This window comes from Callithrix jacchus, chromosome 5 (assembly GCF_049354715.1).
Source record: "Callithrix jacchus isolate 240 chromosome 5, calJac240_pri, whole genome shotgun sequence".
Lineage (NCBI taxonomy): Eukaryota > Metazoa > Chordata > Mammalia > Primates > Cebidae > Callithrix > Callithrix jacchus.
In genome coordinates this window covers 118,352,062-118,377,826 of record NC_133506.1, presented here as the reverse complement: position 1 = coordinate 118,377,826, position 25,765 = coordinate 118,352,062, and the positions used below count along the sequence as shown (strand labels likewise).

The window sequence follows — 25,765 nt, the reverse complement described above, 5'->3', positions numbered from 1 at the left end:
CCATTTCATTCCAAGAATGAAAACCACAGAATTTTATGTGGAGTAAGAAAATTAATGAGAAAAATGATGATCATTATTAATGAATGACAAGAAAACAACAGGAAGAGCAGCCCAGCTTTATAGCAGGAATATTTAGGCTAGATTCATCTGGAATGTTTGTTTGTTTTAGGGTGGTTTTTTTTTTTGAGACAGGGTCTTACTCTGTTGTCCGGGATGGAGTGTAGTGATGCAGTCACTACAGTCTCAATTTCCTTGGGCTCAAGCGATCCTCCCACCTCAGCCTCCAAGTAGCCAGGAATACAGGTGTATGCCACATGCCAGGCTGAGCCACTGCTCTCTGCCAAACCGGGATGCTGAAATTCAACAAGAATGTTCTTATTTTTGGCATTTATTAATGTGCTCTAATACTCTGGAATCTCTTTGGTTCTTTGAGGCAAGTTTTATTCTTTGTGCATGCCTACGAAGTGCCAGAAATTGTGCCCATGTTGCAGATGGAGAACCCAGAACTCAGAGAATTTATGAAGTATCCAAGATCAAATAGGACATAAATGACAGGAGTCAGGAGTCAACTCAGATTTGTAACTTCAGAGTCTCACTCTGCTGCCCAGGCTGGAGTGCAATGGTGTCATTTGGGCTCAATGCAACCTCTGCCTTTCAGAGGAGTTTGGGATTACAGGTGCTTGCCACCACACCCGGCTAATTTCTGTATTTTTAGTAGAGACGGGGATTTCATCCTGCTGGTCAGGCTGGTCTCAAATTTCCGACCTCAGGTGATCCACCTGCCCTGGCCTCCCATAGTGCTGGGATTACAGGCATGAGCCACCACACCTGGGCAACTCTTGTGTCTTAGGTGTAGCAGATGCTACCATTAAAATTGGGGAGCGCTATTTTTTTAATGTAAAAAACAGTTCTGGCCAGGCGTGGTGGCTCATGCCTGTAATCCCCTTGGGAGACTGAGGTGGGTGGATGGCTTGAGGTCAGAAGTTCAAGACTAGCCTAGCCAACACATGGTGAAACCCCATCTCTAATAAAAAAAATTAGGCCGAGTGTGGTGGCTCACACCTGTAATCCCAGCACTTTGGGAGGCAGAGGCAGGCAAATCACCTGAGGTCGGGAGTTCAAGACCAGCCTGACCAACATGGAGAAACCCCGTCTCTACTAAAAATTAGCTTGACCCGGTGGTGCATGTCTGTAATCCCAGCTACTCATGGGGCCGAGGCAGGAGAATTGCTTGAACCTGGGCGGCAGAGGTTGCCACAAGCAGAGATTGTGCCATTGCACTCCAGCCTGGGCAAAAAAAGTGAAACTCTATCTAAAAAAAGTTAGCTGAGCATGGTGGCAAGCACCTGTAATCCCACCTACTTGGGAAGCTGAGGCAGCAGAATCGCTTGAACCCGGGAGGCAGAGCTTGCAGTGAGCAGAGATAGAGCCATTGCACTCCAACATGGGCAACAGAGTGTGACTCTGTCTCAAAAAAAAAAATTCCTCCCATTGAGGAATTTATGATTTAGTTTTCTCTAGAGGGAGAACTGAATGACTGACAGTGGGAAGTTGTATAATTTTCTGGGTGGAGAAGACAGCCCTTGAATTTGAGTTGTGGACATAGAAGTCACACAGGAATTGACCCTTCTGGCATATTTTATGTTGTGAGGTGGTTTTTTAAATAAGTCTTTTTCACAATGTCTATGAATTCCTATGATCAGACCTACCTTACAGGTGAAGAATTGGGGCACCTGCTCAGGTGCACATCCTCAGCATTGCCTCCCCTCCCTTCCATGAGGTCCCATATCTTGAGCTTGATGGAGACAGGACTTAAACCCAGGTCTTCCCTAAGGAAATAATGATACATATGCAGAAAGATTTGGCTACAGCCTTATTTTTTCATGACTACACATGCTTTATATCATCCCAACATGCTGACTATTATACAACCGATACCCTGTTACCTGTATATATCTAGGTTATTTCCAATCTTGTAGCTAAATAAATCCCTAAAAGTGGGTCAAGGACATGCACATTTTAAAACAATTTGTATTCTATATTAGAGGTTTGCAGTCTGCAACCAACTTTCAAGCCAAATCTAGCCCACCCACCTGGTTTTGTAAATGAAGTTTAATTGGAACACAGACACATCCATTTGAGTTGCCCTTGCACTACAGTAGCAGAGTTAAGTGGCAGAGACAATATGGCCCACAAAGCCTAAAATATTTACTGTCTGGCCCTTTATAAAAAAACCTTGCTTTGCTTTTGATTTTACAGGATAAAGAAAAAAAAAAGCTTGCTAAACCTTCAGATTCAAATACACACATACTCATGCATGCATACACACACACACACACAAAATCAGACATAAAATATCAGTGATTTGAAAAAAGGGCACATATCAGAAAATTGGGAATGAGATTTGCATATTTACTAAGAGATGGGCCAGGCGAGGTAGTTTATACCTGTAATCCCAGCACTTTGGGAGGCTGAGTCTAGAGATCGCTTGAGCCCAGGAATTCAAGACCAGCCTGTGCCATAGGAGGACTCTATCTCTACAAAAAAATTTTTAAATTTAAAAATTAGCGAGGTGTGTTAGTGTACGCCTGTAGCCCTAGCTGCTCAAGGAGGCTGAGGTGGGAGCATCACTTGAGCCCATGAGTTCGAGGCAGCAGTGAGCTATGATCATGCTACTGCATTTTAGCCTGGGTGACAGAGACCCTGGCTCTATTAAAAAAATAAGTACATAAATAAATAAATGAAAAGAGACAGGCTGTTTGTTAGCTTTTAAGTAAGAAGAAACACTCATAAATAATCCAGGAATTAAAAATAACTCCAATCAAAATCACAGCAGGATTTTTTTTTTTACAAAGAACTTTTTTCCTCTTTACTCAGTTGAGTGTAAATTGCCACTATGATCCCCCTTGTCACTTCTGAATATTTTAATTCCTACACACAAGGACATTCTACTTTACCACAATACAGTAGTCAAACCCAGGAAATTAGCAATGAAATACACGACTAATTCCAAGACCCCACTAAGTTTTCACCACTTGCCCCACTAATTCCTTTGTGGGGAAAGGGTCTGATCCAGTATTACACATTACATTAAGTTGTGTCCTTAGTCTGTTTTGATCTGAAACACTTCCTCATTTTTTTTTTAATTGTATTTTAGGTTTTGGGGTACATGTGAAGAACATGCAAGATAGTTGCATAGGTACATACGTGGCAGGGTGATTTGCTGCCTTCCTCCCCTTCACCTATATCTGGCATTTCTCCCCATGCTATCTCTCCGTAACTCCCCACCCCCCACTGTCCCTCCCCTATTCCCCCCAACAGACCCTAGTGTGTAGTGCTCCCTTCCCTGTATCCATGTGTTCTCATTGTTCATCACCTACCTATGAGTGAGAACATGCAGTATTTCATTTTCTGATCTTGTGTCAGTTTGCTGAGAATGATGTTCTCCAGGTTCATCCATGTCCCTACAAACAACACGAACTCATCGTTTTTGATTGCTGCATAATATTCCATGGTGTATATGTGCCACATTTTCCCAGTCCAGTCTATCATCGATGGGCATTTGGGTTGACTCCAGGTCTTTGCTATTGTAAACAGGGACGCAATGAACATTTGTGTGCATGTGTCCTTATAGTAGAACGATTTATAATCCTTTGGATATATACCCAGTAATGGGATTGCTGGGTCAAATGGAATTTCTATTTCTAGGTCCTTGAGGAATCGCCACACCATCTTCCACAATGGTTGAACTAATTTACACTCCCACCAGCAGTGTAAAAGTGTTCCTATTTCTCCACATCCTCTCCAGCATCTGTTGTCTCCAGATTTTTTAATGATCGCCATTCTAACTGGCGTGAGATGGTATCTCAATGTAGTTTTGATTTGCGTTCCTCTAATGACCAGTGATGATGAGCATTTTTCATATGTTTGTTGGTCTCATGTATGTCTTCTTTTGTAAAGTGTCTGTTCATATCCTTTGCCCACTTTCGAATGGGCTTGTTTGTTTTTTCTTGTAAATCTGTTTTAGTTCTTTGTAAATTCTGGATATCAGCCCTTTGTCAGATGGGTAAACTGCAAAAATTTTTTCCCATTCTGTTGGTTGCCGATTCACTCTAATGACTCCTCATTCTTTACTTGACTGTCATGACCTTGACACTTTTGAAGGCTCAAGGTCAACTCTGGCCATTGGCAGCTTTCTCAGGTTGGCTCTTAATATCCCTCTGACAGGCTTTCATTCTTTTTTTAATAAAATCAGCTTTATTGAGACATTCACATACTATGAAACTCACCCTTTTAAAGTATACAATTCAGGGATTTTTACTATATTCAGAGTTGTGCAGCCATTACCTCTATATAATTTTAGAACATTTTCATCACCCCAAAAAGAAACTCTCTACCCTTTAACCTCACTCCCCATTTATTTCCTCCTCCCCGCAGCCCCTGGAAACCACTAGTCTATTTTTAATGTTTTCAAGGTTCATCCATGTTGTAGCACATGTCCGGTGACTGGCCTCCTTCACTTAGCATGTTTCAGGGTTCATCCGTGTTATAGCATGTGTCTGAACTTCATTCCTTGTATTGTCCCAGCCTCAGCCTTAGGATCAACCATTTCTTCTAGGATTCCTGGTTCCTCTCATTGAACAATATGATGGCCTTTTTTTTTACATTTTATCATTCTCTTCCTCCCCATTTATTTATTTATGTCATTATGGACTCACAGATTCTTTTTTTCTTTTTTTTTTTTTTTTTTGTGATGGAGTCTTGCTCTGTCGCCCAGGCTGGAGTGCAGTGATGCGATCTTGGCTCACTGCAACCTCTGCCTCCCAGGTTCAAGTGATTCTCCTGCCTCAGCCTCCTGAGAAGGAGTGAGACTACAGGTGCACACCACCATGCCCAGCTAATTTTTGTATTAGTAGAGATGGGGTTTCACTATGTTGGCCAGGATGGTCTTGATCTCCTGACCTCATGATCTGCCTGCCTCAGCCTCCCAAAGTGTTAGGATTACAGGTGTGAGCCACTGCGCCCGGCCTGTTTTTTGTTTTTTGAGATGGAGTCTTGTTCCGTCACCCAGGCTGGAATGCAGTATTGCAATCTTGGCTCACTGCAACCTCCACCTCCTGGGTTCAAGCAGTTCTCCTGCCTCAGCCTCCCTAGTAGCTGGGATTATAGGAGTGCACCATCACTCCTTGCTAATATTTTTTTTGTATTTTTGGTAGAGACAGGTTTCACCATTTTGAAGCTGGTATCAAACTGCTGACCTCAAGTGATTCACCTGCATCGGCCTCCCAAAGTGCTGGGATTATAGGTGTGAGCCACCAAACCCAGCCAGATTCCAGTTTGTTTGTTTGTTTGTTTGTTTGTTTGTTTGTTTGAGACGGAGTTTTGCTCTTGTTAACCAGGCTGGAGTGCACTGGCGCGATCTCGGCTCACCGCAACCTCCGCCTCCTGGGTTCAGGCAATTCTCCTGCCTCAGCCTCCTGAGCAGCTGGGATTATAGGCACGCGCCACTGTGCCCAGCTAATTTTTTGTATTTTGAGTAGAGACGGGGTTTCACCATGTTGACCAGGATGGTCTCGATCTCTTGACCTCGTGATCCATTCGCCTCGGCCTCCCAAAGTGCTAGGATTACAGGCTTGAGCCACCGCATCCAGCCTGTTTGTTTGTTTTTGAGACAGGGTCTTGCTCTTGTCACCTAGGCTGGAGTGCAGAGGTGTGATTTCGGCTCACTGCAGCCTCCACCTCCCAGGTTCAGGTACTTCTCCTTCCTCAGCCTCCCGAGTAGCTGGGATTACAGACATGCACCACCACGCTGGGCTAATTTTTATATTTTTAGTAGAGACGGTATTTCACCCTGTTGGCCAGTCTAGTCTCAAACTCCTGACCTCATGATCTGCCTGCCTTGACCTCCCAAAGTGCTGGGATCACAGGCATGAGCCACCACGCCTGGTCCAGATTCCTGTTTTATTTACTGGGTTATAATCTGTTAGTACTATTATTTTGATGTTTCCATTGACCTAGATTTGGCCAGTGGCAGCCCCTTTAAGCTGGCTTGTATCTTTCCAAGTCCCCACCATTCTGTAAGCATTTCTTTACTTTCTGGTACAAGTGTTCCAAGATTTTCTTGTACCTTCCCTGCCCCCACCCTGGAATCAGCTGTTTCTCCAAGGAGCTGGGTTCCTTTTAGTGGAGCATGTAAGTAACAATCTAAGGCCTGGATGCTAGGTAAGCTCATTCCTACTGGGCATGGCTGGTCCCAGCCGTTCTCAATGGACACAGCTAGGAAGTATATATAAATAGACATACCTATGCAATGCCTACATAGATAGATGGAGATAGATAAACTTATGTAAGGGCACACATAACATATATACACGTACATATATATACACATTTGAATCTATATATCTCTGTCTATATATATTAAAACCCACGAGTTTCCATCAATGTCTCTAATTCCCATCTAGCACCACAGCATTCCATCTAGCCTTCTTCTTTTCGATAACTCCCTTCTGTGACAGTGGGAGCCCTCACCCCGACTATCCTTAACATACTTCCTTTCTGTGTAAGTCCTCCAGTATGCAGCCAGCCTGCCACCGGCACAGACACCCTCCTCCCTGCTGCAGATGCCCTCCTTGTCCCACTCAGACTCTAACATGCATATTTTTAAGGTTTTTTGATACATATTCTCAAATTTCCTTCCGGCAAGGTTAGCCCCACATCATATTTCCACTCCTAATATACAAGTAAGTGCCTGTTTCCCGCTGTCTCACCAACAATGAGCACATTTTGTTTTCCCTCTTTGCCAATCTGGAGAAAAGTTGTTTTTCATTAATATGTGGCTTTATTTTTTCTGATTACGAAGACCAGAAACTTTTTTTTTTTTTTTTGAGACAGCATCTTGCTCTGTCACCCAGGCTAAGTGCAGTAGAGGGATCATAGTTTCCTATAACCTGGAACTCCTGGGCTCGAAGATGTGACTCTTAAAAACCAAAGTGAACCATTGTTGTTTGTTTGATGGTAATTCACAGTGCACTGCCTTCTAAATCTCCAGTTCTGATAGTTGGCAATTATATTTTTCCATGCTAAGTAAATTAAATGTTTGGTTTCAAATCAATAGTCAACATTCACCATCTTAGTATAGGATGCCAGCAGCCCTTTGTTGAGCATCAGCTGTGTATAAATTTAGGTTTAGGTGATTTGAGAGGAAGAGACTTTTGGCTGACGGGTGCCCCCAGTTCTCACTTGGGCAGGAACATTTGAAGGCCCCAGAAGCCTAGTCTCTTCCAGGCACTGACTTTTTTCTCTCTGGCCCCTTACAGGTCTACATCCGTACGCCTTCTGGTGAGGTGCAGACAGTCCTTGTCCAGGACAGCCCCCCAGCATCAGCTGCGGCAACCTCTAACACCACCTGTAGCAGTCCTGCATCCCGTGCTTCCCATGTCAGTGGGACCAGCAAAAAGCACTCAGCTGCAATTCTCCGAAAAGAACGTCCCCTGCCAAAGATTGCCCCCGCTGGGAGCATCATCAGCCTGAATGCAGCCCAGTTGGCAGCAGCTGCCCAGGCAATGCAGACCATCAACATTAACGGTGTCCAGGTCCAGGGCGTGCCTGTCACTATCACCAACACAGGCGGTGAGGATGGCCCCTGTGGCCAGGGCGGTGAGGATGACCCCTGTGGCCATAGTGGTACCAGTGCTCTTAGCAGGTGAAAACTATGGGTTGGCCCCAGGATTCCCAGTAACAATAGTGAGGATATGTCCAGCTTGAGGGCATGTCTACCTGCAGTTTCTCACCTAGTCCTTACAGGAGCATTCACATAGTTTAAGGCACATGTCTCCATCTGACAGCTAAAGACAGAGAAGACAGATGTACTCGGGAAACTTTCCAACTAACATCTAAACACAAAAATGGCTTCTTGGAGGAGAAAGCCTTGAGTTAAGGTTGGAAGAAAAGGAGGGAGCCCCAGGCAGTGGGAATAATTTGTGCTGCACTTCAGTTCAGTGGTAAGATTTATGCCGTGAAACCAGCCTGGCAAATAACCAGGGGGAAAATTGGAGCAACCTAGCCATTTTGCCCTTAAGCAAAAATGGCTCCTTATCTAGTGGGAGCTCTCTGAATTTCTCTTCATCCTTAATGAATTTTTAGCAGTTTAACACATTTGATTTCCCCTCTTGAAGTGACCCCCAAGAGGATAAGGTATCCTAGAGGATCTGATTTTTTTTCCAAAGCCCATAGAACTGTGTCCTTTTATTTGTTGTTGGTTTTTTGTTTTTGTTTTTGTTTTCTGAGACATGGCCTCAGGGCCTCGCTCTGTCACCCAGGCTGGAGTGAAGTGGCATGATCATGGCTCAGTGCAGCCTCAACCTCCTGGGCTCAAGCAGCCCTTCTACTTCTGCTTACTGAGTAGCTGGGACTACAGGCATTTAGAACCATGCCTGGCCAATTTTTTAGTTTTTTGTAGAGATGGGATCTCCCTATGTTGCCCAGGCTGGTCTTGAACTCCTGGACTCAAGCAATTCTCCTGCCTCCCAGAGTGCTGGGATTACAGGTATGAGCCACTGTACCTGGCCTTGAACTCTGTCTTATTAATAGAAATCCCTGGAGACTTTCCTAAAAGCAGAGTTGATACCTCACAAGGGCCAAAGGTTGGAGAAGATTCAGGAAGAAATATCCAAGACAAGACCCTTCCCAACTGAAATCATGTGGGCAGTATTTTAAAGCAGATTCTGCCTGCATGGTACAGTGGTTCAGGGCATGGGCTTCCTGGGTTCAGATCTGGGTTCTACCACTTACTAGCTGTGTGACCTTGATATGTTATTGAGCCTCAGTTTCATCTGTAAAGTGCTGATGATAATACCTATTTTATGGGGTCATGAACATTAAATGAGTGAATACATACAAGATCCCTAAAATGGTATCTGACATACAGCAGGCTCTCAAAAATACCTGCTATGATTATCATCTTTGTCATGTGCAGAAGGGCAGAAAGGTCGACTGGAGATTTCAGGCTTCCTCACCCTGAACTCTGCCTTCTTTGTCCCCACAGGGCAGCAGCAGCTGACAGTGCAGAATGTTTCTGGAAACAACCTGACCATCAGTGGGCTGAGCCCCACCCAGATCCAGCTGCAAATGGAACAAGCCCTGGCCGGAGAGACCCAGCCCGGGGAAAAGCGGCGCCGCATGGCCTGCACGTGTCCCAACTGCAAGGATGGGGAGAAGAGGTAATTCAAGGAGAGGGGCCAAGCCACAAGGCTGGTCTAACTTCTCCAAGCCCCTCCTGCACAGTTGTCCAGGGCTGCAAGCTGGCACAGACCAGGTGGGGAAGAGCTGGTGGCTCTATGCCACCTTGCCTCCTGCCTCCTTGTGCTTTCTGACCTGACCCCACATCCTCACTGCATCCCATTCCTGCCCCCATCCTCTACCTCTTTTCTCTCCTCTTCCCATTCCCTTCACTCCACCCTTACCCCAACTCTCAGGTCTGGAGAGCAGGGCAAGAAGAAGCATGTGTGCCATATCCCCGACTGTGGCAAGACGTTCCGTAAGACATCCTTGCTGCGTGCCCACGTGCGCCTGCACACTGGTGAGCGGCCCTTTGTCTGCAACTGGTTCTTCTGTGGGAAGAGGTTCACACGGAGTGACGAGCTCCAGCGGCATGCTCGCACCCACACAGGTCAGCTTCCTGCCTCTCCCCCCATCCCCACTCTATGACCCTTAGCAACACTGACACTCCTGGAACTACCACACTGAGCAAGAGCTACAGACTGTCCAGGGACAGCATAAGAAATTATTTTCAAGCCATTCCATTATCACTGTTGTTTCCCAAAGTAATGGGAAAAGAATAGTTGTTATTGCATGACACAACCTGATAACTTTGCCATGTCCATATAGTTATTTAACAAACACTGACATAGTGTACCAGGTACAGTACTAAGCACTTTACACCTCAGTTGATCCTGGTGAGTGAAGTGGCACAATTTTGGCTCACTGCAACCGCTGCCCCACCGGGATCAAGCAATTCTCCTGCCTCAGCTTCCTGAGTAGCTGGGATTACAGGCACCCACCACCATGCCCAGCTAATTTTTGTATTTTTAGTAGAGACGAGGTTTCACCATGTTGGCCAGACTGGTCTCGAACCCCTGACCTCAGGTAATCTACTCACCTCAGCCTCCCAAAGTGCTAGGAATACTGGTGTGAGCCACCACGCCCAGCCTGTTGATGCCCATTTTACTGAGGAATGGAGAAGTGGTGGCCCAGTCACACAGCTAGTGACTGGTGGAGACCCGGCCTTTTTTTTTTTTTTTTTGAGACAGGATCTCACTCTGTCACCCAGGCTGGAGTGCAGTGGCACAATCTTGGCTCACTGCAGTCTTGAACTCCTGGGCTCAAGCGATTCTCCAACCTCAGCCTCCTGAGTAGCTGAGACTACAGGCGTGTACTGCCACACCCGGCTAATTTTTAAATTTTTGGTAGAGACAGTTTCTCACTGTGTTGCTAGGCTGGTCTCAAACTCCTGGGCTCAGTTGATCCTCCTTCCTCTGCCTCCCGAAGTTAGATATCACAGTTACAGTTTTATGTACTGGCAAGTCAATGCAAAACTATTAAAAATATTGATCCCGTGGTGGCTCATGCCTGTAATCCCAGCACTTTGGGAGGCCGAGGCAGATGGATCATGAGGTCAGAAGATCAAGACCATCCCGGCCAACATGGTGAAACCCCGTCTCTCCTAAAAAAAAAAAAAAAGGTTGATTCAGGCTGGGCACAGTGGTTCACACCTGTAATCCCAGCACTTTGGGAGGCTGAGGCAGGTGATCACTTGAGCCCAGGAATTTGAGACCAGCCAGGGCAACATAGCAAGACCCCCATCTCTTAAAAATACAAAGTTCATCCATCTACCACCTGAAATTGCCCTGGGTATCCACAGTGGTCCACACACACACTTTTGGCAAACATTGCTATACTGAATGCCCAGAGTGAGCAGACACCTGTCCTGGGGCAGATCACCTGAGGTCAGGAATTTGAGACCAGCCTGGCCAACATGGCAAAACCCCATCTCTACAAAAACACAAAAATTATCTGGGCACAGTAGTGGGCACCTGTAGTCCCAGCTACTTTGGAGGCTGAGATCGGAGAACTGATTGAACATAGATAGAGGTAGAGGTTGCAATGAGCATAGCTTGTGCCCCAGTGCACTCCAGCCTGGGCAACAGAGCAAGACTCCATCTCAAAAAAAAAAAAAAAAAAAAAAAAGATTTAGAAGCATAGGCACCAGGGAGCAAATGTGAGAGCAGGAGATGGGCAGAATGTGGTGACAAGGCCATGTCAGCTTGATTGGGTGCCCCTCACATGCACCCCACCTTTTTGGGCAGGGGCAGGGTTTATGCACAGGGTCTGTGGGTGATGGGCATTTCCTCTTCCCAGGGGACAAACGCTTTGAGTGCGCCCAGTGTCAGAAGCGCTTCATGAGGAGTGACCACCTCACCAAGCATTACAAGACCCACCTGGTCACGAAGAACTTGTAAGGCCAACTGCGGTGGGAGGCCCTGAAGATGCAATCCCCCACCTGTGTCTTCCCTGGGCCCCTGGTGGAAAAGGAGCCCTGTGGCTGCCTTGGGCCCACCCTCAGCCCCACTCCTGTTCTTCAACTGTCCCCACAGGAAGGGACTCTGCTCCCTGTACTGTCCTCCTTCCAAAGGCCATCGGCTCCGCCTTGGCCCTTCCCCTCACCACGGGCTCCTGGCCTGCCCATACTGTGGACGCTGGCCCTGCCCAATGAGACGTTCTAAACCAGGACGCGTGGGAACCCTTATTTCCAAAGGAAAAACATGCATTTCACTCCGTCGAGGAGCAAAGTGAGCCCCCACTCCCTACCCCAATCCCCACTCCCAACAATTCCCGCTCCCAACACTGCCGGAGTCGCATCGTGCCATGCCCCCTCTCCTGCACCTCCCCGGCCCTGCTGGCCACTGTGGATGCCCTGGGGCTTGGCACCCACCTCTGGAGAGACTTGGCACCCACCTCTGGGGCCACCTCCACTCCATGTGCCCAGCCCTGCCACAACTTCTCCTCCAGCACATTCCAGCTCTATTTAAAAAGTAAAGATATCCACCGACTCTTCCTGATCCCTCTCTTTTTCTATGGAGAACGTTGCCTTATACTCTCTACTTCAGATGATGAACACTGTGTACTGTGTGTGCTTTAAAGAAGTTTATTTAATTGCTCCCTTCTCCTTTCCTTGTTATTCACCCCCCACATGCCGGCTTTCAGTTGAGGGTTTTGGAGGGCAATGATGAGCGTATGAATATTTTTCTCATTCTAGTAATTCCCTTTTCTAAATGACACAGCATTTCAACTCAAATTTGAATTCAGATAACACCTGCACATCCTGAACCTCCTCCCTCTCCCTTCATCTCACCCCCGACCGGCCCAAGCTCTACTTGTGTACAGTGTATATTGTATAATAGACAATTGTGTCTACTACATGTTTAAAAAACATATTGCTTGTTATTTTTGAGGCTTTTAAATTAAACAAAAATCCAACTTTATTTTTAGTTGTAACTGCTTGAGGTATGTTTTATGAATTAAGTGACAGATTTGTTATCCTCTATTAACGTACTTTGTTGGTCGGCACTGGGCTGACAAAAATTTTTTCTTGCTAATAAATTTAGTTGCCTGAGGCAAAATCTGCAACTTGGCAGTTCGGCTTCCTTTGTCTTTTCCCCTGGAGAGCTCGGAGAGGGGACTCCAGAGGAGGGAGCTGTGGTCTCTTAGAGCGATGCACACTGGGACCAAGGTAGGACCTTGCCCTCCTGACAGTCGGCAGATCCAGGCCACATGCCCAAATGGTGCCGCAGCCACATGTTCCTCATGACACAAGCCCCCAGAGCACCTCCAAGGGCCAGGCCCAATGCAGGTGTTCCTGCTTTTTTCTTCCATAAGCCAGTTTTGCTTGTACACAAAGCAGATACTTGTACACAGAGCCAAGTCACAGCAGTGACTTCCTCAGCCAGCAAGCTAACTATTCCACCCGCCTCCTTAACCTCTGGAGGAAGGCATTGGTCTCAGAGCCCATTAGTAAGAAGCTTAGACAGGAGAGCCAAGGGAGTCTTGGCTCAGTCCCCTCCAGAAGGCTAGTCTGGCAAAAATGCATTTCCCCAAGGGCCAAAGTCCCTTCCCAAAGTGAAGGGCCAGGCAGGTTCCTGGGAGGGCCTGGCAGCTACGGGTTCCTGAAGCCCAACTCCACCCGAGAGGACCCTGGCCACAGATTCTGGTTCCTTCTATCCCCTGCCTAGTACCCCAGACAGAAGAAGTTGATTGTGCCTTTTGGTTATAGCAAATGCTATAAACCTGAAATTTTAGTGGGGCTCTGTTTTACTTAGTTTTGCAGAGCTTTTAGGAAGTCAGGGGTTGTGATGTGGTGCACATTAAGATTGGAGCTAGCTCAGTACATGTGTTTAAGCCCCACAGGGCCCTGAAGAGCATCCACCCTGAAGAGACAGGCAAGTCTGCTTCAAGCATGTAGAGGACAGCATGTGCTTTTATTCACCCTCAAAAGGACACAGCCGGGATCGCTGTTCTGTTCAGGAGTGGTGAGGCTCATTTTGAGCTATACATTCCCCTTTGTCATCAGCCACCTGTGCCAGCAAACAGCTTTTCCTTAGAACCAGTCAACCCTCAAACGGCTGAAAAAGTAAAAAGCCCACAGGTCTCAGACGGATCCAGGTTCTCTGCCCTTTACTACTTCTTTGTTAACAAGAAGGGGGCCTTTCTTACTGCTACTGAAGCCCTGTGGACAATATTAGACCACCAGCTGAATCCAGCTTGGCACAGAAGCCTCTTCCTCAGCCCCTCAGCTCTGCATCTCATGGACTGCATCATGCTTGGACTACATGACTAGAGAACTGCCTTGCTGTGTTCTGAATAAGGGATTGGTGGAGAGAAGGGGAATATTAACTAAGTGACCTCTTTCTGCCACATGTTTCCCTTGGCTTTGCTCTCAGGCACAAAGAAGGATCCTTTCCTGGGACCTGATTCCAAGCTGTGTGTTTTATGTTTCCAGTAAAGAAACTGACCTGACTCTGCAGCATCATTTGGAAATGAAGGTGCCAGCCCCCAGCTGGGCAGGATGAATATTTCCCTTGTAGGATTTCCCTTCTCCAGTGAGATGGGGGTTCAAAAGTTATGTCTGATCACCTCTGCCTCCCATGGGATGGCTGAGTTAGGGAGCGAGAGAATGTATTCTGCCTAGCCGAGTGATGGCACCAAGAAAGCACAGAAAGACTTACAGGCCAATTGGCCCTCCTCTGGCTCTAACCTATCCTTTGTTTGAGAGTTGCAGGGGAACTGTTGAAGGAGTAATGCAGCCTAAGCTCACCCTAGGCAAGAGGCTCCCACAGACACCTGATCCTGATGGGCCCTTGATGGAAATCTGGGTGGGGGCCCCACATGTGTGGTTCCTCCTCTGCCCTCTTCCATCCCCACCGTCATTTGTACCAAAGGCCATCCCTCATACCCCTCCTCTCTGTCCAGCTGACACTCAACACTGGGCTCATTATCCCAGAAACTAGGATTCCATGCCTGGAAGAAAAGGGGATGGGGCAAGATTTCCCTCCTGAAGGCAAATTTAGGCATTATATGTACTTGTTTTGTTTGTTTGTTTTTTTTACCAGACCCGCAAATGGGGCTTCCTTGCCCTTCCTTCAAACCACCCAGTCCATTTTAAAAATCATCTTTTTGGCCAGGTGTGGTGGCTCATGCCTGTAATCTCAGCACTTTGGGAGGCCAAGGCAGGGGGATCACTTGAGGGCAGGAGTTTGAAACCAGCCTGGCCAAAATAGCAAAACCCCATCTCTACTAAAAAATATAATAATTAGCTGGGCGTGGGGGCTCGTGCCTGTAATCCCAACACTTTGGGAGGCCGAGGTGGGCGAATCACCTGAGGTCAGGAGTTCAAGACCAGCCTGGGCAACATGATGAAACCCCGTCTCTACTAAAAACACAAAAATTGTCTTAGCAGTGGATCACTTAAAAAATTGGCCAAGCATGGTGGCTCACGCCTATAATCCCAGCACTTTGGGAGGCGGATCACCTGAGGTCAGCAGTTTGAGAGCAGCATGGACAACATGGTGAAACCCGGTCTCTAATAAAAACACAAAAATTAGCTGGGTATGGTGATGGGTGCCTGTAATCCCAACTATTCAGGAGGCTGAGGCAGGGCGCCTGTAATCCCAACTATTCAGGAGGCTGAGGCAGGGCGCCTGTAATCCCAACTATTCAGGAGGCTGAGGCAGGGCACCTGTAATCCCAACTATTCAGGAGGCTGAGGCAGAAGAATTGCTTGAGCGGGAAGGCAAAGGTTACAGTGAGCTGAGACGGTTCCATTGTACTCCAGCCTGGGCAACAGAGTGAGACTCTGTGTGTATATATGTATATACATATATATACATACACACACACAAAAAAAAAATTAGCCAGATGTGGTGATACATGCCTGTAATCCCAGCTACTTGGGAGGCTGAGGCACAAGAATCGCTTGAACCTGGAAGGCGGAGGTTGTAGTGAGCGAAGAATGCACTCCAGCTTCAGTGACAGAGCCAGACCCTGTCTCAAAAAAAAAAAGGCCGGCGGACATGGTGACTCACACCTGTAATCCCAGCACTTTGGGAGGCTGAGGCAGGCAGATCATGAGGTCAAGAGATCGAGACCATCTTGGCCAACAAGGTGAAAACCCGTCTCTCCTAAAAATACAAAAATTAGCTGAGGGTGGTGGTGTGCACCTAGAGTCCCAGCTACTTGGGAGACTGAAGCAAGAGAATCGCTTGAACCCAGGAGGCAGAGGTTGTAGTGAGCTGAGATCATGCCATTGTACTCCAGCCTGGGCGACAGAGCAAGACTCTGTCTCAAAAAAATAAAATCATTTTTCCAGTGCCCTTGTGAGGCTCCATGCTTGTTTGATGACAATGCTGGTTATAACCCAACCACACATGATGCATTTTGAGGAAGACAGAATGGAGCAAGAGAAGGGTTCAGACCTAGCCCCAAGCCCAGGGTGGCTGGGTAGGAGCCCTGAGTGGATAGATGCAAGCTGTCCTCGTCTAAGTGCAGAGAACAGGATCTCCATTCGAGTCTTCCACTGCCCAAACCTGAGACCCTTTTAAGGTTGCACCCGCCATACCCAGAAATTGGACCAAAGAAGTTAAACTGTTGATTATTTCAATTCTGAATAAAAATGAAGGCATCTTCTCTGCCTCTTAAGGCCTGGTCTGTGCTTGGCTCCCTCATGACTAGAGCAGTGCTCTAGGTAGGACCCCTTGCCTTCCTCCCTCTATCTGCGTTTAGGAGCCCTCCTAGTTAGCCTGGGGTTCATTTCAATCCCCACTGCTATTCTCTCTTCCTGGGGTTCACCTCAAGCCCCACTGCTATTCAACCCCCCTCCTCCTCTGAGGCAGGAGAATTACTTGAAGCCAGGAGGCGGAGGTGGAAATGAGCCAAGATTGCGTCATTGCACTCCAGCCTGGGCAACAGAACAAGACTCTGTCTCAAAAAATAAAAAAAAAAAGCAGGATCAGTTTCAGCCCTTGAGCTACCAGTTTGTGACTTCTGCATCATCCATTCCCTCTTCCCTGGCCAGTAACATCCTTTCCACCCGCTGATAGCCCCCTACCTCTCAGTCTTCCCTTCTCTAAGTTACAGGATCACAACAGCCAAAACATTTTTGTGTTTTTTGGGTTTTTTTGTTTTTGTTTTTTTTGAGATGGAGTTTTGCTCTTGTTACCCAGGCTGGAGTGCAATGGTGCCATTTCGGCTCACCACAACCTCCGCCTCCTGAGTTCAAACAATTCTCCTACCTCAGCCTCCCAAGTAGCTGGGACTACAGGCACACGCCACCATGCCCAGCTAATTTTTTGTATTTTTAGTAGAGACGGGGTTTCACCTTGTTGACCAGGATGGTCATGATCTCTTGACCTCGTGATCCACCCTCCTCGGCCTCCCAAAGTGCTGGGATTACAGGCTTGAGCCACTGTGCCTGGCCAAAATGTTTTTTTTTGTTTGTTTGTTTTGAGACAGGCTCTTGCTCTGTCACCCAGGTTGGAGTGCAGTGGTGCAATCTTGGCTCACAGCAACCTCCACCTCCCAGGTTCAAGTGATTCTCATGCCTCAGCCTCCTGAGTAGCTGGGATTACAGGTGCCCACCAACAGACCCAGCTCATTTTTTGTATTTTTAGTAAAGAGCTTTCACTATGTTGGCAAGCCTGGTCTCAAACTCCTGACCTCAGGTGATCTACCTGCCTCAGTTTCCCAAAGTGCTGGGATTACAGGCATGAGCCACTGTCCCTGGCCACCAAAATGATTTAACCTGCTGCCCAAAAGATTATCAAAGTGAAAGGAGGCAACTGCCCAAAGCAAGTGGGACAGCCCCTGGGTTAGACAACTGGCCTCAGTGTCCAAAGGCTTATGTGCCTGTTGCTTCTGCTTCTTCCTCTGGCTGTGAGGGGTGAACAGGATTCTCAGTTCCTCTCCTCCACCAGGCCCCCAACACACTGACCTTTCCTAGAGGTCCTTAGACCAGCACTGACCCCTCCAGTGGGGGCAGGCAAACAGCTTTTCAGTGGACTGCAGTTGTGAGATGTACACCCCTGAGTTTTGGGTCAGCTCTACCTTGGGTCCACTGCTGTCCTGCAGGACGGAAAGGGGGCCCAGTCCACAGTCATTAATCTTGACACTGTCTCAGTCTCTTCCTAATTTCCAGTCCTAGAAGAGCTCAGCCATGATGTCAACTGGGCACAGACCCCTCTATACAGTCAGAGGGAGCTAGATCCACCAAACCAGCAATGCCCACACCTGGGTCCCATGAGGCGTGTGTCTTCTACACTGCCCTCCCACAGGCAGGCGGTCTTACTCAGCGTAGCAGGGCCACCCACCCCATGCCAGGGAGCTTTTAGGGAGGCAGACCCAAAGTTTAATAGAACTGTGATGACTGGGAGTCCTGGGGAGGACACCCTGCACTCCTCAGCTCATGGTGGGAAAGTGGGCTATGGTCACACACACACACACACACAACAGCAGCATCATCCTTTACCCCAGGCAAAAGGGGATATGGCAGAAGTTTCGTAGTGCATGCTGCCCTAAGGAAAACTCACCCTGCCCAAGGCCAACCCTGTCTCTTGTCCTGTCTCCAAAACCAAGCTGCTGCATTATTTCCAAAGTGGGTGGACTCATTTCCCGACATCACACCCATTCTTAAGTGGGGTGGGGGGAGCTGGACAAAACACCCGAAAGACTGAGAACTGTTACAGATGGGAGGCTAAGGGGACATGACTGCTAAATGCAATGTGGGATCCTGGAACAGAAAAAGGACACAAGTAGGAGAAAAAAGGGTGAAATTCAAAAAAGCCCAGAGTATACTTTTTTTTTCCACTTTTTTGGTAGAGGTGGAGTCTTTATGTTGCCCAGGATTGTCTTGAACTCTTGGGCTCAAGGATCCACCCACCTAGGCCTTCCAAAGTGTTGGGATGACAGGCATGACCTACCATTCCCTACCTCTGTAGTTTAATTAATAGGGTTGTGCCAATGTTAATTTCTTGGTGTTGACGATTGTGCTATGGTAGTAAGATCTTAACATTTGGGGAAGGTAGATGAAGAATGTATGGGAAATCTTTGTACTGTATTTGTAACTTTTTTATAAGTCTAAAATTATTAAAAAGTAAAATGGAACAGAAGACCTAGAATGGAGAAGTGAAAAATGAAGCAAATGGAACAAGATCACCCAAGCAGCTTCAAAATCAGAGTGGACAGCACACACTATGGCGACCAGGACCCTGGGATTCTGGAGATTACAAGAGGAATGGGCACTTGATAGGCAGAGCTTGCCAGCCACAGCCCCACCTCCATTCTGCCCCTTGCCACTTGTGGCATCTCAGGTCCCCAGACCCATCAGGAGCTCATGGCTGAGAGAACACAGATTCCAAGGAACCTAACTCAGGAATGAGATGCTGCCTTGGGACAGAACACCTGTGATTCAATCAAGGTCTTTGGGGCTGGGGTGAGCCTCTTTTTTTTTTTGAGACAGAGTTTCGCTGTTGTTACTCAGACTGGACTGCAATGGCACGATCTTGGCTCACCACAACTTCCGCCTCCTGGGTTCAAGCAATTCTCCTGCCTCAGCCTCCCGAGTAGCTGGGACTCCCGAGTAGCACGCACCACCATGCCCAGCTAATTTTTGTATTTTTAGTAGAGACGGGGTTTCACCTTGTTGACCAGGATGGTCTCAATCTCTTGACCTCGTGATCCACCCGCCTCGGCTTCCCAAAGTGCTGGGATTATAGGCATGAGCCACCGCGCCTGGCCTGGGGTGAGCCTCTAAAGGAAATGCAGTAATCTCAGGACAGGTGGCACTTGGGTTTCCTAGGTGAAGGAGTCCTCAGGGAGTAGAAGAGGCAGTAAGTGAGGCTGAGAGGATGGAATAATGAATAGGGCTGTGGGTAAAAAAGGAAGCAAACCATGGTGGACTATGGTAGTGACTCCGGGCCTGGAAAAGAGGGTCAAATACCTGCTCATAGGGACCCTGGGCAAAAGGAAATGAGAACTGACTGCAGGGTAGGATAAATGCAAGCACCGACCAGGATTTCTCAAAGGAAACTAGGAAGCCGGTAGACCAGGTCCTTTGGGCCTGCCTGAAAACCTACCACCAGGCCTCCTCCCACTCACTGCCTGTGTTCCACCCCATAATACCAAGGCAGGTAGTCTGGGAACTAAAACTGATTTAATTCCCTTGGCCTTTGAAGCTCAACATCCCTCCAGTCAACAACACGCTTGTGGCTGGCATAGTGGCTCATGCCTATAATCCCAGCATTTTGGGAGGCCAAGGCAGGAGGACTGCTTGAGCCCAGGGGTTTGAGACCAGGGGCAACATAGTGAGACCCCCATCTCTACAAAAATTAAAAAATTAGCCAGGCATTGTGGTGTATGCCTACAGTCTCAGCTACTTAGGAAGCTGAGGTGGGAGGATCTCTTGAGCCCAGGAGGTCAAGGCTGCAGTGAGCTATGATTATACCATAGCATTCTAGCTTGGGCAACAGAGTGATACCCTGTATCAACAAAACAAAAAAGAAAAACATCAAAAACCCAAAACACATACTCAGCCCTGTTCCCACCAGGTGCAAAAAAATCTCATGCCCTTCCACCATACCTAACACCCATCATACCAAAAAGTTTAACAAAAGTAGTTTATGCGTAAATATTACAGACTAGCATTTTTTGAGCACACCTCGTGGGCTAGGATCGTGAGAAGGAGCCAAAGGAAGTTAAGAGATGTGGTCCCTCTCATGAAGGAGCTCCCATTCTAACGGGAAATATCAGCCACACACAACGTATTTGGGAAGCCATCTATAAGCACATGCAAGGATCTGTAGGGGTTTAGCCACAAGCACCATAGACAGGACTCAGATAAGGTTCACCCTCCTCTGATCTCGCCCCAAGCCCCTGAGAACCCACCTCCTTTGGGCATCCGATAAACCTACTCAGAGCTCAGGCATCTGCTGGCAGAGCACCAAGCACACACCCTTCTGTGAGTCCTGGTGTTGCTACCCTTGGGGCTCCAAGCTGAGTTCACCCCAAGGCTGGGCCCAAGAATTCCTGAGCTTCAGACCCTCCAGCGCACCCCTTGCTCTGCTATCAGCCCTCTTCCTCTCCCTTCTTAGAAAGCTGGACACTGGCTGGGCGCAGTGGCTCACACCTGTAATCCCAGCACTTTGGGAGACTGAGGTGGGTGGATCACCTGAGGTCCAGAGTTCAAGACCAGCCTGGCCAACATAGTGAAACCCTGTTTCTACTGAAAATACAAAAATTATCTGAGTGTGGTGGCACGCGCCTGTAATCCCAGCTACTCGGGAGGCTGAGACAGGAGAACTGCTTGAATCTAGAAGGTGGAGGTTGCAGTGAGCCAATATTGTCCCATTGCACTCCAGCCTGGGCAACAAGAGCAAAACTCCATCTCAAAAAAAAAAAAAAAAGGAAAGAAAACTAATAAGGACACTATATTTCACCAGCATCATTCTCACTGCTTGACTCTCCCTTTCCCCACCACCCTCCCTAGCCCTCCCAGGCCCTCTTACCTTCTCAAACATTCTCATCCTCCCTCTAAGTGCCACCTTGAGGCTCATTCTACCTAACCCAGTATCATCAGCCCTGACCTCCCTGCTAAGCTACAGACTCCATTATCCAACCTGGCCAAACGTGGGTGTCCCATCAACACTTACACTCAAAATGTTGCTAAGGAATTCCCCCAAACCTCCTCCTCCAATGTGCCCCACTTCAATGAACAGAACCACCCATGTCACCTAAAGCCAGTCCTGGTGAGTGGATCCCTCCTCTCCACACACCCTACCCCATACTCATGCATTGGGATCCTGCCCCCACCTTCCACTTAGACAAATCTGCAGCATCTACCAATGTATCCCTGCTACCAGACTCGCCCTCCCTTGCTCATCACGCACTTGGTCACCAGAGCCAGATTCCAAAACACAAACTCAATCACTAAAGTAAAACTGAAATACATAACTTAGATAATTAGAAAAAAGGTGGTTTAGCAGGGCACGGTGGCTCACGCCTGTTATCCCAGCACTTTGGGAGGCTGAGGCAGGTGGATCACAAGGTCAAAAGATTGAGACCATCCTGGTCAACATGGTGAAACTCTGTCTCTACTAAAAATACAAAAAATTAGCTGGGCATGGTGGCGCGTGCCTGTAATCCCAGCTACTCAGGAGGCTGAGGCAGGAGGATTGCCTGAACTCAGAAGGCAGAGGTTGCGGTGAGCCGAGATCACGCCATTGCACTCCAGCCTGGGTAACAAGAGCAAAACTCCATCTCAAAAAAAAAAAAGAAAAAAGGTGGTTTAAGAAAGTAAATGTGGCCAGGTGCTGTGGCTCACGCTTCTAATCCCAGCACTTTGAGAGGTCAAGCAGGGCGGATCACTTGAGGCCAGGAGTTCGAAACCAGCCTGACAACATGGTGAAACTCCGCCTCCACTAAAAATACAGAAAATTAGCTGGGTGTGGTGGCAGGCGCCCGTAATCCCAGCTACTAGGGAGGCTGAGAAAAGAGAATTGCTTGAACCTGGGAGGCAGAGGTGGCAGTGAGCCCAGATTGCACCACTGCACTCCAGCCTGGGCGACAAAGTGAGACTCTGTCTTAAAAAAGAAAAATAGAAAGTAAATGCAAAAGCATTAGAAGAAAACAAGCAAGGCACAGTCCCCAAACCCACATGCAGAGTCTCTCTCTGTTGCCCAGGCTGGAGTACAGTAGTGTGATCGCCACTCACTGCAACCTCCACCTTCCAGGTTCAAACCATTCTCACGCCTCTCAGCCTCCCGAGTAGCTGAGATTACAGGCACCTGCCACCACACCTGGCTAATTTTTGTATTTTTAGTAGAAATGGTCTCAAACTCCTAACCTCAAGTGATCCACCTGCCTCGGCCTCCCAAAGTGCTGGGATTATAGGCATGAGCCACAACACCCGGCCATGCAGACTTTTTTGTTTCATCTTGAGAAACCAGTGTGCCTCTCTGTACAATAAAATTTTTGCTATGTATTTTCTGTTCATTTAGGACTTTCTCAAGAAAAGACTGGAACTGTAAAATAATTCCTTTCTCCCACTCAGAAAGCCCCTGCTGGTGGTTGCATCCGTAGCAAAAGCAGCCAGGAGGCTTGTTTCCCTTCTGGTTGTGCACTGCAGGGCTGCTTTGTGATCCAGACACCAAATCTGACTAAGCAGAAAAGTAACACAAGTCTACTTACTATCTTCAAGACAAAGGGAACAATACAAAAAGGCAGTCAGCTGCACACTTCTTTGCTAATTGCCAAGGGAAGGAGAGGCTGTCAGAATGTAGCACTTTTCTTCCCATCAGTCTTTAAAAAGCAGAAACTAGAGGCTGGTTCACAGGCTAAAAAATGTCACAGGATAAAATATCAGAATCATTGTGTCTAAAAGCCTGGCCCTCAGCACCACCTTCGTGATGACTCTTCAGCAAGGATCATTTAGCCCCTGCCTGCTTGATCAGCTTGTTTTCTCATCACCTTTGCTCCAGCAGTATCACACATCTCCAGGGTCCCCCAAGTGCACCATGCCTTTACTCACAATATTCCCTCTTGCTGGAACAGCTGTTCTATTGTCCATCCAGCAAAAACTTACTCATTAAGACATCAAATGTCCACTCCCTTTATGAAGCCTTTCCTGACTGTTTGATCCTCTTCTTTTTGCTCCTTTTTACTGCACAGAAACACCTGTTAAAATATCTCGGGAGGCTGAGGCAGGAGAATCGCTTGAACCCAGGAGGCAGAGGTTGTAGTGAGCCGAGATCATCCCACTGCACTCCAGCCTGGGCAACAGGGTGAGACTCTATCTCAAAATAAATAAATAAATAAAAGGCCACAACAATTCTTAAGCTCACAAATCTGCCTCCCCCTATAGTCTACAAGCCCAGGTTGTCATCTTCATCTTAATGTTCTCAGACCTGGTTCAGTGTCTGGTCCAAAGGAAGTCTTTAACAAACGTCTACTGAATGAATACATAAATATGTATTTACCCCCACTACACTGAGCTGTTGGCTTTTAAGTACACAGATGATCTTAGTCTTGGTGTCCTAGAATCCAGGTCCAGGGAAGCAGCATCCCAGGAGTGCTGAAAGAGTGTGAAGAAAAACCCCATGGCCGGGCGCAGTGGCTCATGCCTATAATCCCAGCACTTTGGGAGGCTGAGGTGGGTAGATCACTTGAGGTCAGAAGTTCGACACCAGTCTAGCCAACATAGCAAAATCCCGTCTCTACTAAAATTACAAAAAATTAGCCAGGTGTGGTGGCACACGCCTGTAATCCCAGCTACTCAGGAGGCTGGGGCACAATGGCTTGAACCTAGCAGTGAGCCGAGATCGCACCACTGCACTACAGCCTGGGTGACAGAGGGAGACTCTATCTCAAAAAAAAAGAACAAAAGCCATCTGAGTCAAAGTGCATTCATTACTGCTTACACAGGTTCAACTACAGGGGCTTAGGAGGGCGGGAAGACAGCAATGTTCTTATATAGAAAGACAACTTCAGGAAAGTAAATCCAGTTAACTATCTCTCAATTATGCTTATGGAGGAAAATGATGGCAGCACAAAAAATTCCAACCAATGGAGAATCCATAGAAAATATCATTAAGCCTTGAGACACATATTATTTCCTTGCAGCAAAATTGTCTTAGAGATTCTATCTGGCTCAAGCTATGTACACATAAAGGATGTCAGGTATCTAATCTAGGGCTTTATGAAGCTCAGCTGTAATGCAGACACCTGGGCAGGCCAGGAAGGGGAACCTTACCTGGCACAGTCCTGGGTGCCTGCCTAGATGGCTCTTGCAGCTCCCCTTCCTGATGCTGGTGGAAAGCAGGGCTACAGAGAGGTCTCAACCCAAGGCTGCCCCAGCCAGGTCAGAACTGGATTAGGCACAAGTGGGTTTCCCATTTTTCAGCCTTGCATCCACTGCCTGGAATGGCTATGCACAGCCACCTGCTCTGTGTACTCTCAGTTGGCAATTGCTGGCATTGACCTAGGTGCTAGACTCCTACTATCTAGGATGGGCAAAATGTGGAAAAGGGAAAGCTTGATAAAGATAGGGGAGGCCCTGGAGAGACAGGACATTGGCAGCCTTGCCATATACCAGGACACTGGCTCCTATGAACTCCAGTGGACCATGACAGGGAAAACCATGAGCAAAGGGAGCAGTATGTTCTGACCCTTGCTTAAATAAATGAGACTGGAGGGAGAGTTCAAAACTAGAAGAGGTGATGGGCTCGGTGGCTCATGCCTATAAACCCAGCACTTTGGGAGGCCAGGTGGATCACTTGAGATCAGGGGTTTGAGACCAGCCTGGCCAACATGGTGAAACCCTGTCTCTACTAAAAATAGAAAAATTAGCCAGGCGTGGTGGCGGGTGCCTGCAATCCCAGCTACTCGAGAGTCTGAGGCAGAGAATTGCTTGAACCTGGGAGGTAGAGGCTGCAGTGAGTTGAGATCGCGCCTCTGCACTCCAGCCTGAGACACAGAGCTAGTCTCTGTCTCAAACAAAACAAAAACAAAACTAGAAGAGGAAAACAACTCTCATCTAGGACGCCTTGGTCCCAAATTTCCTTCTTCCCCCTTCCCATTCAGCCATCTTCCTTCTCACCTGACCGTCTCTTCCTAACCCCACTGCACCTCCCAGTCCGGGCATGGTCCACAAGTCATTTCAACCTCTCCCACTCTCATGCCCTAATTTCTCCCACAACCAGATTACCCTTTTCTCTATGTGTCCCCATCACCCTGCCTCAGTCTGGCCCCTGACCATTTTCCAATTTTCTTTTCCCATTCCACTAGTCTCCCCTCCCAGGGGGTACTTCCTGCCTTAAGCTCACCTTCAGGCACCTACTATGGGCCAGCCACTTAACACTGACCACTCCCCTCAAGCCCCCGGGACACATCCTCCGCCCCTCCTGAGCTGCAGGAGATCTTCCTATACCTTTAACTAACCTCCACGTGCGTGTTTAACGGCGGTGACAGCATTTCCTTGTCTCTCTGCTCCCGCCCCCAAAGGAGCTGCCCATTGGCCGCTGGGTTCCTCTGTTCACACTCTAATTGGCCTCGCTCCCCAAAAGCTCCAACCAATGACCTTTCCGTGCCTGTCTCCCTCCTCCGATCCTGGACTCCCATTGGCTCTGAGGACTTAGGACCTGTTAGCTTGGTTGGGCGACTAGCA

At 47.8% G+C, this 25,765-nt stretch overlaps 1 protein-coding gene and 1 long non-coding RNA gene across 8 annotated transcripts in view; one reads left to right on the top strand and one right to left on the bottom strand.

Annotated features, from left to right (window-relative positions):
* Positions 1 to 12,687, top strand: part of SP2 (Sp2 transcription factor) — a 33,271-nt gene extending 20,584 nt beyond the window's left edge. For 3 of the 7 annotated variants that reach the window (XM_008997448.5, XM_078374254.1, XM_078374255.1), the window contains exons 4-7: positions 7,320 to 7,632; positions 9,047 to 9,221; positions 9,477 to 9,670; positions 11,419 to 12,687. In XM_008997448.5, coding sequence (XP_008995696.2) covers positions 7,320 to 7,632; positions 9,047 to 9,221; positions 9,477 to 9,670; positions 11,419 to 11,519 — 783 coding nt within the window. In that variant the 3' untranslated portion in view covers positions 11,520 to 12,687. Of the gene's footprint in view, positions 1 to 7,319; positions 7,706 to 9,046; positions 9,222 to 9,476; positions 9,671 to 11,418 lie in introns of all 7 variants that reach the window. The other 4 variants (XM_008997447.5, XM_035301360.3, XM_035301361.3 and 1 more) reach the window with 2 other exon arrangements.
* LOC103793289 (uncharacterized) lies at positions 97 to 25,586 on the bottom strand. Its single transcript, XR_004743486.3, has 3 exons — positions 25,540 to 25,586; positions 1,710 to 1,829; positions 97 to 353 (listed from the first exon to the last, which is right to left on the bottom strand). It is a non-coding gene; the product is annotated as an uncharacterized LOC103793289 (long non-coding RNA).
* Between the last annotated feature and the right edge of the window lie 179 nt (positions 25,587 to 25,765).